The sequence below is a fragment of the Schistocerca gregaria genome, chromosome 2 (assembly GCF_023897955.1).
Source record: "Schistocerca gregaria isolate iqSchGreg1 chromosome 2, iqSchGreg1.2, whole genome shotgun sequence".
NCBI lineage: Eukaryota > Metazoa > Arthropoda > Insecta > Orthoptera > Acrididae > Schistocerca > Schistocerca gregaria.
The window spans coordinates 37,846,591-37,863,510 of record NC_064921.1 but is presented as its reverse complement, the minus strand read 5'-3'; the positions used below and the strand labels follow the sequence as shown (position 1 = coordinate 37,863,510).

The 16,920-nt window shown below is 42.4% G+C and overlaps 1 protein-coding gene across 11 annotated transcripts in view; it reads left to right on the top strand.

Annotated features, from left to right (window-relative positions):
- LOC126336275 (diphthine methyltransferase) overlaps positions 1 to 16,920 on the top strand; it is a 166,429-nt gene that overhangs the window by 66,074 nt on the left and 83,435 nt on the right. For all 11 annotated transcript variants that reach the window (XM_049999770.1, XM_049999769.1, XM_049999777.1 and 8 more), the window contains one exon: positions 11,085 to 11,738. In XM_049999770.1, coding sequence (XP_049855727.1) covers positions 11,090 to 11,738 — 649 coding nt within the window. In that variant the 5' untranslated portion in view covers positions 11,085 to 11,089. The remainder of the gene's footprint in view (positions 1 to 11,084; positions 11,739 to 16,920) is intronic.

Here is a 16,920-nt window from a genome sequence, read left to right as displayed (position 1 = left end):
AGCTTCTATTCTCTTCTTGTCTAAGTTATTTATTGTCCACGTTTCACTTCCATACATGGCTACACTCCATACAAATACTTTTAGAAACGAATACCTGACACTTAAATCAACACTCGATGTTAACAAATTTCTCTTCTTAAGAAATGCTTTCCTTGCCATTGCCAGTCTACATTTTATATCCTCTCTACTTCGACCATCATCAGTTACTTTGCTCCCCAAATAGCAAAACTCCTTTACTACCTTAAGTGTGTCATTTCCTAATCTAATTCCCTCAGCATCATCTGACTGAATTTGACTACATTTCATTATCCTCGTTTTGGTTTTGTTGATGTTGATCTTATACCCTCCTTTCAAGACACTATCCATTCCGTTCAACTTCTCTGCTGTCTCTGAGAGAATTACAATGTCATCGGCAAACCTCAAAGTTTTTATTTCTTCTCCATGGATTTTAATACCTACTCCCTTTTCTTTTGTTTCCTTTATTGCTTGCTCAATATACAGATTGAATAACATCGAGGATAGACTACAACCATGTCTCAATCATGTATATTAAGTATGAAACCCTGTGTGGAGTTGTGCCAAGTGAGACTTACTGTTCCACACAAACCTGAGATCTACTCATGATATAGAATAAACAGTCTGTATAGGGGCAATATCAGCAGGAAATGCCCAGGAGTCTTCCGACTGGTTTGATGCATCCTACCACAAATCCCTCTTCTGTGCCAACATCTTCCTCTCAGACTAGCCTTTTGCACCCAATTTCCTCTATTATTTTGTGGATGTATTCCAATTGCTGTCATTCTCTACAGTTTTTTACCCTCTACTGCTATGGAAGTTTTCCCTGATGACTTAACACACAGGATATCCACCAGCCCAATCTTTTTGTTAGTTTTTTCATACATGTTCTTTTCTATACCTATTCTGCAGAGAACCACCTCATTCCCTACCTTATCAGTCCACCCAGTGTTGAACATTCTTCCATAGCACCTCATCTCAAATGCCTCATTTCTCTTCTGTTTCGATTTCTCCCACAATTCATGAATCACAGCCGTACAATGCTGTGCTCCAAACGTACACTCTCAGATGAATTTTATCCGTAGTGAATGCTGTTGAACTCTCAGAAATTTCTTCCACATATTATGGCCTGTATTTGATACTGACAGACTTCTTTTGGCCAGGAATACCCCTTTGCATGTGCTAGTCTGCTTTTTATGTCCTCCTCGCATCGCCTGTCACGGGTTATTTTCTTCCGAGGTAGAGTGGTCCTCAGCTTCTACTACTTTGTGATCACTAATTACAATGTTAATCTTCTCGCTTTTCTCATTTCTGCTACTTCTCATTGCTTTTATCTTTTTTTCATGTTACTTTCAATCCATGTTCTCTGCTCATTGAACTGTCTGCTGCCATTCAACAGATTCTGTAATTCTTCTTCACCTTCACTGAGTGTAATGATGTCTTAAGCAAATCTTATTGTTGATTTTATTTCACTTTGAACTTTAATTCCTCTCTGGAACCTTTCTTTCACCTCCATCATTGCCTTCTTCTATCTATAGATCGAAGGGTGCAAAACTGCACCTCTGTCGTATGCAGTTTTTTATTTGAGCACTTTATTCTCGGTGTTCCAAGCGTATTGCCCCTTCTTTGTTTCTTGTAAGTATTATATATTACCCATCGTTCCCTATAGCTCACTTCTATTTTTATCATAATTTCAAATACCTTACACCATTTTACCTTGTCAAATGCTTTTTCCAGGGTGATGAATCCTATGTAGATATCTCGAGTTTTCTTGGCTTGCTTCCATTATCAAGCACAATGTTAGGATCATCTGTCTAGTGCCTTTACCTTCCCTAAAGCAAACAAACTGATTGTGATCTAACAGATCCTCGTGTAAGACAGTCTACTAGGTTCTTCTCTTCCAGATAATATCTCCGTTAACTGGGAACTGTATACAGTTGGCAGCACCTCGCTGCAAGACAAATTCGTTATTCTAAATCTATTGCATTATCCGCACCATTGCTTTATCGCGATCTCTACGATGACGAGCTCGACTCACTGTAGTTCATCACTGAGAGAAACTCCACTGGCTTGCTGAGAAGACATGTCAAAGAATATTCTCTATAGGGTGTCACAAAATTTCTGCTCCTCCTCAGCTTGATGGAAAAGATGCGTCAGAGAGCTCTGGGCAGTAGGCTGTAGAGGGACTGTATTCCTTTGCTCGCTACGTGCATAGCATTAGTTCTACAGAAAAAATGTATGGGATCTTTTTGCAGGAAATTTAGTGCAGTTAAATTTTGTACTGGGATAAGTTTTCACCTAATGCCACCATTTTTGAGTTACTCGAGAAAAATACACAAAAGTGATCTTCAGATACACTGGCAACCTGAGATTCGTCTCACACCAGTCAGGATTTCTAGTACAATGTTCGTGGGACTCCGTCCTTACCACTGTACAAAAATTTCCGACTGCATGAACTATTCCTCATATCTGACCTTTTTTGGTCTCTATTGATTGGGCTGTTCTGCCACCACCATATTTGGTTATTTCATTAACATTGTTAATTTAAATGCACTTGTTAGGGTAATGGAGGAAAAGTGACTTTTGTAAACATTACACTAAAACTAATTATGTTGACAGTTCTATCCAAAATTAACCCTTACAAGCACTCTAGTTTCGTAGTCAGAAGGCCTGATGAATACAATGATATAATTGTAAATAAAATAGAAAGAAACTTCCACATGGGAACAATATATTAAAAACAAAGATTCCAAGACTTACCAAGCGGGAAAGCGCCAGTAGATAGGCACAATGAATAAAACACACAAACAGAATTTCGCCGGTTGTGAAAGCTCGAAAATCTGTGTGTGTGTTTGTGTGTTTTATTCATTGTGCCTATCTACCGGCGCTTTCCCGCTTGGTAAGTCTTGGAATCTTTGTTTTTAATATATTTTTTCCAATGATATAATTGTTTATTTTATGCTGTTAAAATTTACACAAATGGCAGTTTTACAATTTGCAAATGCTCAACTAAGCTGCTGGTGTAATAAGACCAGTCAGTGGACACCAAAAAAGGTCAAATGTGGGAAATAATTTGTATAGTCACAAATTTTTGGCTGTGGTAGGAAGGAGTGCTGTGAACATTATACTAGAAATCCTGACTCGCGGGGGCTGAATGTGGGAGTGGGGATGCATTTAATGATCACTTTTGTATGTTTTTTTCCCCTTGTTTTTTTTTATAACTCAAAAACTATGGCCCCAAGGGAAAACGTATCCCAGTACAAAATATATCTACGTTACATTTTCTAAAAAAGTCCTTAACGTTTTTTCTGTTGAGGTAATAGCTAGTGAATAGTGAATGAGAGAATGTGTAAATCGTCAGTAGCTCTGTCCGTACCAAACCTGCTTGCCACCAGCAATACCTCTACTTTGACAGCTGCCGCCCATTCCGTACTGAGAAGTCCCTTCCACACAGCCTAGCCACCCACGGTCGTCACATCTGCAGTGATGAGCAGTCCCCCTCGGAGTATACCAAGGGTCTCACTGAAGCCTTGACAGACCACAGTTATCCTCCCAACCATTTACAAAAATAAATCTTCTGTACCTTATCTTTCCAGACTCCCACCACCTCCCAAAGTCCCACTGTCTGGTCACAGAGGAGTTCCCCTCGTAATTCAGTACCGCCCAGGACAGAAGCAACTGAATTACATTCTCCACCAGGGTTTCAACTGTCTCTCGTCGTGTCCTGAAATGAGAAATATCCTACCCACTATCCTTCTCACCCCTCCCACAGTAGTATTCTGCTGTCCACTGAACCTAAACAATATACTCTCCATTCCTACACAACCCCTGCTTCCGACCCTTTACGTCATGGCTCACACCCCTGTAAAAGACCTAGATGTGAATGCAAGACCTATCCCATACATCCTCCCACCACCACGTACAGTAACAAACATCACCTATCCCATCAAACGCAGGACTACCTGTGAAACCAGTCACGTGGTCTGCGAGCTAAGCTGCAACCACTGTGCTGACATGACAACTGACAAGCTGTCTGTCTGCACGAATGGCCACCGACAAACTGTGGCCGAGAAACGAGTGGACCACCCTGTTGCTGAGCATGCTGCCAAACGTGACATCCTTCATTTCGGTGACTTTTTCACGGCCTCTGCCATGTGGATCCTTCCCACCGACACCATCTTTTTCTGAATTGAGCAGGTAGGAACTTTCCCTGCAATATATCTTACCTATCCATAATCCTCGTGGCCTCGACCTCCGTCAGTCATCGTCCTCTCCCATCCGGCCCCTTCTCTTTTTCTGTTCCTTCACTTCACAGCCCTCATTCCACCATTGCACCCACACTTCGTATTTCTCTCCTTTTCTGCTAACCCCTCCGTCCCAGCCTCTCCGCTGCCCTCCGTCTTACGTCCCGACTGCACAAAGCTGCCCTACCCTCTCTCCACCTAGTCCCCGCATGCTCCCCAGCATTGAGCCGACGTCTGACACCGCTCTCCCTCCCCAACCCAGCCTCCCAGCACCCAGTCTCAATTCCCATTGTGCACTGCTACTGATGCTCTCAGTTGCTGATTGTGCAATCATTTCAGAAATCCAACAAGATCTCCATTCCCTCCTCAGATCCTTAGAGGAGAGTTTCTGGGACTAGCCTGAGTCTCTCCCTCCCCTTCCCTTTCTCTCTCTCTATACCTCTCCCTCTATACCTCTCCCCCTCCCTCTATACCTCTCCCCCTCCCTCTATACCTCTCCCCCTCCCTCTATACCTCTCCCCCTCCCCCTTCCCAATCTCCCTCTCCCCTCATGCCCATCATCGTCTGAACTCCTACCGCCAACATACTTCCTAAAGTACTTAAACCCAATGACCAAAGATGCCCCATTGTGGCCAGTTACCGTGCCCTCACAGAATCTCTGCTCTCATGCAGACTACTGTTAGTGACCTACCCTCCTATATAAAAGATACCAATCAATTTCTCCACCAGCTCTCCACAATTCCTGCTCTTTACCACCTAGTGCCCTACTCATCACTGTTAATGCCATCTCCCTCTACACTAATATCCCCAGTGCCCTTGGTCTTGCCACTACTGAACACTATGTTTTCCAATGGCTGACTGACTCCAAACCTACAACCTCTCTCGTTACCAATAATGATTTCTCCTTTTAACGAATCACCTACAAGCAAACCAACAGCACAGCAACGGGCACCTGCATGCCGCCATCCTGTGCCGGCCTATTCGTTGGCCATCTAGAGGAACCATTCCTAACCACCCAGAATCCCAAACGTCTCTCCTGGTTCAGATTCATTGGTGACATCTTTGTGGTCTAGACTGAGGGGGAGGACACCTTGTCCACATTCTTACAGAACCTAAACACCATCTCCCTCATTTGCTTCAGGTAGTCCTCCTCTACCAATAGAGCCACTGTCCTCAATGTTGATCTCCACATCGATGATGGCTATTTCAGTACCTCCAACCACCGAGGACAACTCTACTGTGACATCTGTCACCCATACCACACCAAGAATTCCCTTCCATACAGACTAGACACCCGAGGTTGTCACCTCTTTAGTGCCGTGCAGTCTCTTTCCAAATATACCGAGGGTCCCACTGAGGCCTTCACTGATCGAATTGTTCAGAAACACGTCTCTTATGCTTTGTCTCTCCAATCACCCATCACCTGTCATCTATCCACCATCTGGCACAGAGGAACACCACTCTCTTCAATCACTACCACCCAGGACTGGAGCAACTGAATCACATTTTCCACCAGGCTTCTGACTATCTCTCGTCATGTCCTGAAATGAGGAACATCTTACCCACTATCCTCCCCATCCATTCTATAGTGGCATTCCACTGCTCACTGAACCTACACAGTATCATTGTCCATCTGTAATACCCCCTCTTCTCAGCCCCTTGCCTCATGGCTAATATCCTTGCAATCAATCTATATGCAAGACCTGTTCCGTACATCCTCCCAGCACCAACTCCTCCAATCCTGTAACAGGAATGTCCTATTCCATCAGAGACAGGGCTACAAAATGAGCTGCACCCGACGTGCTACGTTCTTTGTGGGTTTGTCAACAAACGAGCTGTCTGTCCACACAAATGGCCACTGACAAAATGCGGCCAATAAATAGCTGGACTACCCAGTTACTGAGCACGCTGTCCAACACGAAGTCCTTCATTTCGGCAACTACTTCACAGCCTGCCCCATATAGATCCTTCCCTCTGACACAACTTTTCTGAATTGTGCATGTGGGAACTCTGCCTACAATGTATTCTTTGCCCTCTAATCCTCCTTGCACACAGCCTACATTAGTTACACTCCACGACCTACATATCCCCTTCCCCGCTCCCATCCTAGCAACGCACGCCTTCTATTCCGCCAACATGTGCACTATTCATTTTTCCCTTCTCTGCTTCTCCCCTCTCACATCTCTGCCCCACCTACAGCAAAGTGTATCAACTCTACACCTAGCAGCCCTATCCTGTCCCCACCATGTACCTGCACGCACTTGCAGGCTGCACAACACTTTACCCCACCGTTCCTCCTCTCCCTTCCCCATGCCGCCTCCTTACTGCTACTACCTACCCCCAAATCTGCTCACTTCAAACGAGTTGCTGTCCACAGTTGGGCTACAGTGGCTGGAGAAAGTGACCGTGTGTGGGTGAGCTGTGCTTCTATTTCTGAAGAAGGCCTTTTGACTGAAAGCTTAGAGGTTTGGTAGTCTTTGACATGGTGCCTGTCTCTACCCTTTTATAATTTTAAATGACTCTGTTATGGAAACTCCAGGTTCTTCTATCAACAGTATTAGGAAAAGGACAGATTGCTTCTGTCCATAAAGACGACGCATTGAATAGCAGACAGGCACAATGAAATCACTTTACACATTATAGCTTTCAGCCAAAGCCTTCTTCACAAAAAGTAAAACACACACACACACACACACACACACACACACACAAGACCACTACTACAGCTCTAGCTGGAATGTGACTGTCATGTGAATAGCAATTTGTAGTGGGGTGGGGAAGGGGGAGGGATAGCAGGGTACTAGGTGGTGGGAAGTGAGAAAAGTGGTGTCTGGTGGGGCTTGCAGGGAATAGAGACTGCCAGGTGCAGTATCCAGAGTGTGGGGGGAAAAGTGGGGAGCAGAAAGGGAGAGGAGAAGCGAAGCGATGAAGAAAGGACAAGTGTGTACATTGTCAGAGTGCGGAACACAGAGAAGGTGAGGGAGCCACTCCCAGCTCCAACCCCTTGTCACAGGGATATGACCCAGGTCCAAGACATGCGCAGTGCATCTGCCCATCACTTCCTATTCCAGTCCTGTCACAGGCTTGTTGTACAACTGAAGAGGCCAGGTCACCTGTGAAAGCAACCATGTTGTATACTAGCTCTGCTACAACCATTGTACAACTTTTTTTTTTTGGTGTGACTACCAACCAGTTGTCCACTTTAAATGTATAACTGTTTTTTCATTGTGCCTGTGTGCAACACAATGGATCATTTGTACCGTGAGTAGCAATCTCTCATTTTCATAATGTTGTTGAATAACTCATTTAGCCAGAAGTAAATGTACTGATTGCAAAAAAATTGGTCATATACTTAAAATTGTATCAGCATTAATTTGAAATTGACATACCAGAATCACAACCCAGAGAGAAGTGAGAGATATCTGGATGAAACAAGCGTGTTAAGATTATTCTGAATAAAGCTAGTAAAAAGATAGTGGAGTAAGTACAATGATCAACTAAAACAAAGAACAGATGAAGATGATGATGTGGTCATGCTGATATTGATGGGTGATCACATTACCTTTTTCTCTGGCAAACAGGTTGAGACACCTATGCACTTGGAAATAAATGATATTCACTAATGATTTACTAAAGCTCATTGTCATACAAATAGAGGTTACTTCTGAAATGCCTAGTATTGTTGTATTTATGTATTTTTTATTTAAACGTCCAGTTCCATAGGACCAAATTGAGGAGCAAATCTCCAAGCTCATCGAACATGTCAGTACATGAAATGAAAACATAAAAGTAATAACAGAAAAAAGTAAATGTTTATGAAGCCGGAAAAAGTCAGTCCATAAGTTTAAGTAAATGCAGTGAACAATACAACAAGAATCAGCTTAATTTTTCAAGGAACTCCACGACAACATAGGAGTGACCAGTGAGGATTTCTTCAGTTTTGATTTGAAAGCTTATAGATTACTGCTAAGATTTTTGAATTCGAGTGGTAGCTTATTGAAAAAGGATGCAGCAGTATAATGCACACCAATGCACACCTTTCTGCACATGAGTTAAGGAAGTCCGATCCAAATGCAGGTTTGATTTCTGCTGAGTATTAAATGAGTAAAAAGCTGCTTATTCTTGGGAATAAGCTGATATTGTTAACAAGAAATGACAGTAAAGAATATATGTATTGAGAGGCCTATGTGAGAATACCCAGACTAATGAACAGGGGTCAACAAGAGGTTCACGAACTTACACAACTTATTGCCCGAACCACCTATTTCTGAGCCAAAAATATCCTTTTATAATGGGAAGAGTTACCCCAAAATATAATACCATATGACATAAGCGAATGAAAATAATCAAAGTAGACTAATTTTCGTGTCGAACAATCACTTACTTCAGATACCATTCGAATAGTAAAAATGGCAGCACTAAGTCTCTGAACAAGATCCTGAATGTGGACTTTGGATGACAGTTCACTATCTATCTGAACATGTAGAAATTAGAGATGTTCAGTTTCACTGATCATATGCCCATTCTATAAAATTAAAACATCAGATTTTGTTGAATTGTCTGTTAGAAACTGTAAAAACTGACGATTTAGTATTAGTTTATTTTCTACAAGCCATGAACTTAGGTCATGAACTGCAGTATTTGAAACTGAGCCAATGTTGCGCACAACATCCTTTACTACCAAGCTAATGTCATCAGCAAAACAGAAATATTTTAGAGTTACCCATAATACTAGAGAGCAAATCATTTATATAAATGAGGAACAGGAGTGGCCCCAACACTCATCCCTGGGGCACTTCCCACTTGACTGTACCCCACTCAGATCCCCACATCACAACCATTCTCAACATTGTGAATAATGACCTTTTGCTGTTCGTTGACAGTGAGAGGTGACCAATTGTGAGCTATTTCCTGTATTCCATAATGGTCCGACTTCTGGAGCAATATTTTGTGATCAACACAATCAGATGCCTTATTTAAATCAAAAAATATGCCTAGTATTCAAAACCCTTTGTTTAACCAACCCAGTACCACACAGAGAAAAGAGAATATAGCATTTTCAGTTGTTAAATGACTACTAAAGCTGAACTGTACATTTGATAGGAAATCGTGTGATATAAAATGATCAGTTATCCTTACATATACAGCCTTTTCAATAACTTTAGCAAACACTGATGGCCGAGAAATAGGTCTAAAATTATCTACATTATCCCTTTCTCCCTTTTTATGAAGCGGCTTTACTACTGAGTACTTTAATCATTCAGGAAACTGACTGTTCCTAAATGAAAAATTACAAAAATTGCTAAATACAGGGCTAACATGTGCAGCACAGTATGTCGATGTCCTGCTAGGCACTCCATCATAACCATGAGAGTCCTTAGTCCTCAGTGATTCAATTATTGACTCAATCTACCTCTTGTCTGTATCACAGAGGATTATTTCAGACATCAATCTCAGAAAGACATTTGCCAAGAATGTTATATGATCCCCTGTAGAAACTAAATTTTTATTTAATTCACCAGCAATATTAAGAAAATGAGTGTTAAATACTGTACACACATCTGATTTATTAGTAACATAAATATTTTTACTGCAAACTGACTTTATATCGTCGACCTTATGCTGCTGACCAGACACTTCCTTCACAACTGACCATATGGTTTTAATTTTATCCTGTGAATTAGCTATTCTATTTGCATACCACATACTCTTTGCCTTCCTAATAACATTTTTAAGCACCTAACAGTACCGTTTGTAATGGGCTACAGTAGCTTGATTGTGGCTAATTCTAACATTTTGATATAATTCCCACTTTGTTCTACATGATATCCTTTTCCCATTAGGCAGCCACCCTGGCTGCCTATTACTGCTGGAACATTCAAGTGGAAAGCAACTCTCAAAGAACATGAGAAATGTTTTAAGGAAAGCATTACATTTGTCATCTATGTTATTGGCACTATAAACATCCTGCCACTCTTGTGGCTTGACGAGTTTTAAAAAACTCTCTATTGCCACAGACTTAGTAATTATATGTGACATTTGTTCAAGTACGAAAGCCTTTTAGTGTTAAAATTTGTGTATCATGGTCTGAAAGCCCATTCACCCTTTTACTAACAGAATGCCCAACTAGTAAATAAGAATGAATAAAGATATTGTCTACGGCGGTGATACTGTTCCCCTGCACCCTGCATCAGATCGTATGAATTTATGAGATCTACCAACATCCTTTTTCTTGCACCATCATATACAAAATTTATATTGAAGTCACCACATATAACTAATTTCTGGTACTTGCAACAAAGTGATTCAAGAATCCTCTCTAGCTTGAACAGAACTGCTCTGAAGTCAGAGTTAGGGGACCTATAAACAGCAACAATTAGAAATTTAGTTTTACTAAATTCAACTGCCCCTGCACAACATTCAAATATGCGATACGTCTATGGACTCAAATGGAATACTATTTTTTATGTATATCGCCACTCTCCCACCCTACAAGGAACGCCTTGAAATACAGCCAGCTAACCTGAATCCTGGTAAAGGAAGCCTTTGAATTGTCAAATTATTTAAGTGGTGCTCTGATACACCAATAATTTCAGAGTCAATATCTATTTCTTTCTTCTTGCACTGAAAAATGAGAGCTTGTTCCTTATGTGGGACATTGATGTTAATTTTTCACTGTAATCTGGCTGTATGTGGATTTTAATGAAGATCCTTATATTATTATTTGACTACTCTCCCCCATCATTGACAGTTATCCATTTTACATGTTTAAAAATGATTTACAGTGTACTGCTCATTAAATTTTCATCATTTGTTTCATTTCAGATGAAATGGTGTCTATAACAACTCTCTCATCGTGGGATACTGAACTCAGTGCAGACTCTGTCGAGTGGTGTCCATTGCCTCCATGCCAGGATTATTTTGTATGTGGAACCTACCAGCTAGAAGTAACACAAAATGCAGGAACAGAGACAAATCCTGAAAGTAACCCAGAACAAAAAAAATACGGCCGTTTATATTTGCTGAGATTTAACTCTGAAAATAAAATTGAAGTTTTACAAGCCCTTGCAATGCCTGCTGTACTAGATAGCAAGTGGTGTCATAAGGAAATACGAGGGAAGATTTTACTGTGTGTTGCAAATGAAGCTGGCTATGTGGTTTTATATGAACTGAAAAACGTGAAACTCAGTGACGGATTGCCCAAACGTAAACCAGAGTGTGACAGGCACCGGCTTTATAAGCTTACAGAACTCAGCATCTGTGCACCTGACACAAAAGGTGTTTTGGCACTTTCACTCGATTGGTCTACTGGTCGAAGTACTGATAATCCTCATGTCTGTGTTAGCGATTCCAGAGGAATTATCACTCTCGCACAGCTTAAAAATGACACACTCGAAGTTGTACAACAGTGGAAAGCACATAATGCTGAAGCTTGGATAACAGCATTTGATTACTGGAATAGTAATGTGATTTACACAGGTAAGCTTATTAAAAATTGCTCCAAATATCCCTGAGTTTGACTGTTAATGTGTTGACTACAAAGATGGAACATAAAAGTGTATTATAGAGCATGTATGCCCTACTAATAGAAAGTGTCAGCAAATGATAAACACCATATTTGTTCCCTGTATTTCTAGACTTCAAGCACTTTTCATTCAAAAGTCTTTATATTATTGTGCCAATCTTTGTATTAGATGTTGTAGCTGTTCCTAGTCCAAATTAGCAATATCCAAAGGACATATGGCCTGGCCAGTATTCACTCTGCCTCAGTACAGCCAGTAGTCATACAAAACTGATTAAAGTAAATGAAACATAGCTTTGCTCCTTCACCAGTGAGATGAGAGGAGGGAAGGAAAAAAGGAAAAGTGGATGAAAGTTACACCTAACTTAGGCTATGAATTGACAAGAGGAAGGTAAGAGAATATGGAGTAAAGCATGTCAAAGGGAAGTCAAAGATATTGCATCATAAATACTGTGCCATCTTCAAACCAAAGAAGATAGATTGAAAAGTAGAGGTGTACGTGAGACATGTAATACACATAATGTAGCCACATACATCTGTACATTAGATGTGGACACACACACACACACACACACACACACACACACACACACACACACACACACACACACACACAGAGAGAGAGAGAGAGAGAGAGAGAGAGAGAGAGAGAGAGAGAGAGAGAGAGAGAGAGAGAAAGGGGGAGTGTGTAAAAATAAAATTAATGTATAACAGTAATATAAAGAAGTGATAGGTTGCTACTCCCATAAAGGAGACATGTTCAGTTTGCAGACAGGCACAACAGAAAGAGACTTACACATAACTTTTGCCCAAAGCCAACTTCAGTTTAGAAAACACACATCCATTCATTCACATGAGCAATCACACATGACAGCATCTCCGGCACCTCGGAACAGAATTGAGCTGTCAGGTAGCACAGAAGCAGCCATCTGGAGGGAGCAGGTAAGGGAAAAAGATAGCATGGCACGAGTGGGGGGGGGGGGGGGGGAGGGAGGGGGAGAGAGAGAGAGAGAGAGAGAGAGAGAGAGAGAGAGAGAGAGAGAAGAAGAGCACTTTCGACTGTTGGGCAGGAGGATGAGGAGGGGGGAAGAGAAATGGGGAGCAAAAAAGGAGAGGGGCAGAGAAAGGGATAGATGAGTTGGTGGAGGGTGACACACAAAGAGGGTGGGAGAAGGGAGTAGGATGGTGGAGGGGGGGGGGGGAGCTGTTGGGTGGAGGGGGGGAGGGACAGTTTGTTACCATAGGTTGGAGCTGTAATAATATCAGGAGTGGAAAATGTGTTGTAACTCCTATCTATGCAGTTGAGAAAAGGTGGTGGTGGATTGGGGTACCCAGACAGCCCAGGTTATTAGGCAACCACTGAAATCAAGCATGTTATGTTCAGCTGCATGTTGTGTCTCAGGGTGGTCTACTTTGCAGTGGCCATTCAGCCTGGTGGACAGCTGGTTGGTGGTCATACCAATGTTTGCAGCAGAGCTAGTATATGACATGGCTGCTTCCACAGGTGGCCAAGCCTCTGATAGGGTAGAATAAACTTGTGACAGGACTGGAATAGGAAGTGCTGGGTGGTTGGATTGAGCAGGTCTTGCACCTCGGTCTTCCACAAGAATATGATACATGTGGCAAGGGGTTGGGGAGAGGTTCTGGGAAGGTCTAAGTAGGGATGGAGTTTGTCAGAGTGGCATAGGGATGGACTAGGATGTTGAGGAGGCTGGGTGGGTGACCACTTTAGGAGGATGGGAAAGATCTTGGGTAGGATGTACCTTCATTCCAAGGCACGACAATATGTAGTAAAAGCCCTGATGAATGATGTGGTTCAGTTGCTCCAGGCTCTGGCAGTATTGGGTGACAAAAGGGACATTCCTTTGTAGCTGATTCCTGGCTGTGATGGGTATACTGGGCAGGGGAGTTCTTGTCACTACAGTTTTGGCATTCTCAGGTGGCCAGACGGTATAGGTGGGTATATTCAGTCTGGAAGGTATGACAGCTGAGTTTAATATGAACAGAAATGTGGACTGAGCCATCAGAGAAAAGGAGGTTAATGTCTGGAAAGGTATTGCGCTGGATTGAGGAGGACCAGGTGAAGCAGTTGGAAGAGAAGGTGCTGAGGTTGAGAAGGAATGAGGATAGAGTGTCTTGCCCCTGAGACCAGATCATGAAGATATCACCAATAAACCTAAACCAGACTAAGAGTTTGGCATTTTGGAAGGCTTGGAAGTTCTCTAGATGTCCCATAAAAAGTTTGGATTGGAGGGTGGCATGCAAGTGCCCATGGCTGTGCCACAGATTTGTTTGTATATCTTACCTTCATAGGAGAAGTAGTTGTGTGTTAGGATAAAGTTAGAAAGACGTATGAGGAATGAGATAGTGGGTTTGGAGTGTGAAGGGCATTGGGAAAGGTAGTGCTTAATAGCGGTAAGACTAAGGGCTTGAGGGCTGTTGGTGTGTTAACAGTGACGAGCAGGGATCCGTGAAGTAGCGGGATGAGGATGGTCAAGAGTCGGTGAAGGGAATGGTTGTTATCTTTGATATGGGAGGCTAGATTATGGGCGATTGGTTGGAGGTGTTGGTCAAAAAGAGCCGAAATTCTTCTAGTGGGGACACAATAACTGGCTACAGTGGGGCTTCCAGGAATGTTGGGTTTGCAGATATTGTGGAGCATTGTGGCGTCATAGGGATGATGAAGGAACAAGATTCATAAGAGAGGTTCTGGGTAGGTCTAAGGCTTTAAATAGGGATGGAGGTTATGTCAGACTTCTAGGCTGTGATCACTCTGGCAGAGTTTATAAATGGAGATGTAAGATATTTGATGGAGGCCTTCTGCCATGTATTCACTGCGATTCATGGTGATGATGGTGGATAATTAGGTCAGGATTTGTTTTGAGATGATGTATGACTGTACTTTCTCCTGGTGAAAGGTTGATTCTTCTTGGCATTTGTAAATACATTCTTCCAATTAAATTTCATATGGTCCTATTCTGAATCCCATGCCACTCCTCTTGACGTTTATTTCATCCTCGCTGACTGTCAGCTACACTTTTCTGTTCACATTAAATCTACTAACAAACAACAATACTTATGTTTTGCCAGTTGCAATCCTTTTCATGTCAAATGGTCCCTCCCATATATCCTTGGTATTCAAGGCAAATGTATTTTGCAAATACATACACTTTACAGCAAATACACCACCATTCTTACCTCAGCCTTCACTGGACATAATGTACCCCTCCAGCCTAGTTCAGAAGCAGATACCCAGGCCATCACATCAAATTCTAGAACCGCTGATCCCTACAAAAGACAGCATAGACGTACGCCACTTGTCACTTAGTATTGTCCTGATCTTGAATGTATTAATCAGCTACTTCAACAATGTTATGACTTCCTACATTCATTCACTGAAATGAAGTCCACTCTGCCTGACATTTTGCACACTACCCTTGGGGACTCTATACTTCTGCATTCATTTTCTACCTTATGGCACCCACCCCTGTGACTCCCTACTGTAAGATTTGCCCTATGCGTCCTTCCTCATACCACCATCTATATCAGCCCTGTAACTGGAAAAATTTATACCATCAATGGGACAGGCACTTGTGAAACAACACACATTTTATACTATCTGTTTTGCAAACACTGTTCAGCCTTTTACATCGGCGTGGCTACCACCGAGTCATCAGTGATGATTCATAGGTGTAAGTAGACAGTGTATAATGGCAACACAAAATATCCTGCTCCGGAGCATGCTCTGCAACATGACAGTTGTGACCTCAGTGGCTCACCACATGTGCCATCCGGATTCTTCCCCCAGACACCATTTTCTCAGAACCCTGCAGGTGGGAACTGGCACTACAACGTGTCCTTTGTTCTCGCCCCCCATCTGGCCTTATTTACACGAATTTCTTTGGTCACTATTCCTTTCTTCATTCTCTGTTAGTTTTCTATATCTGTCATTTTCTGACGTATCTATTTTTCGCCCCCCCCCCCCCCCACCACCACCACCACCACCTCTATCACATAAAGTGCATTTAGCTTTCCACTTGTATTAACTCGTGCAAGACTCTTTGGCAGTAATCTCGGTCTTGCATATTACCCTATCTTTCACCTTTAAGCTCTCAGCGTTTCAAGTCTCGCCCATTGCAGTTCCCAACTATCAGTCTTTCCTTTTCATCTCATCCGGTAAGTCTCCTCTGACATGGTTTTTTTTATGACTTTTCCAATCTCGGCCTCTTTTCCTGAGCCTCACTAGTCCTCTTTCTTCACCCCTGTCCTTCCTCTTCAACACTTCCACCTGAAGAAGAAGCCACTGGCTCCGAAAGCTTGCAGACTTTAATACCTTTATATGCGTGTTGTCCTGCTGCTACTTGTTGAGTAGATTTTTTATCTATAAAGTTATGTTATATTTTCAAAAACTGGTTATTTTTATTGATAAATTACCTCTGACTTGGCCTTACCATCCTACCCCAGGTCCATTCCTCAGCCTTTCAGCAGAAGGAACGACAGCTGAACACAACCTCAAACCAGATTCTGATATTATCATCCTACCTGCAGACAAAGGTTCCACCACTGTCATTAGGAAGTGCGATGACTAATTAGTGGAAGGCCTCCACCAGCTGTCGTACACCTACGCCTATAAACTCTGCCAGAGTGATCCCATAATTGAAGTCCAACATAATGTTCAATCCCTTATTAAAGCCTTAGGCTCTTCCCAGAACCTCTCTTCTGAATCCACTACCCTCCTCACCCCTTTGACATTCTGCACACCTACCTTTTACATGCTCCCCAATTTCCGCAAACCCAACAGTCCTGGAAGCTCCATTCTAGCCATTTATTGTGCCCCCACTAGAAGAATTTCGGCTCTTTTTTACTAACACCTCCAACCAATTGCCCATAATCTAGCATCCCATATTGAAGATAACAATCACTTCCTTCACCGACTCTCGATCATCCCCGACCCATTACTACACGTATCTCTGCTCATCACTGTTGACACTACCTCCCTATACATCAACAGCCCTCGTGCCCTTAGTCTTGAGCACTACCTTTCCCAACGTCCTTCACACTCCAAACCCACTACCTCATTCCTCGTACACCTTGCTAACTTTATCCTAACCCACAACTTCTCCTGTGAAGGTAAGATAT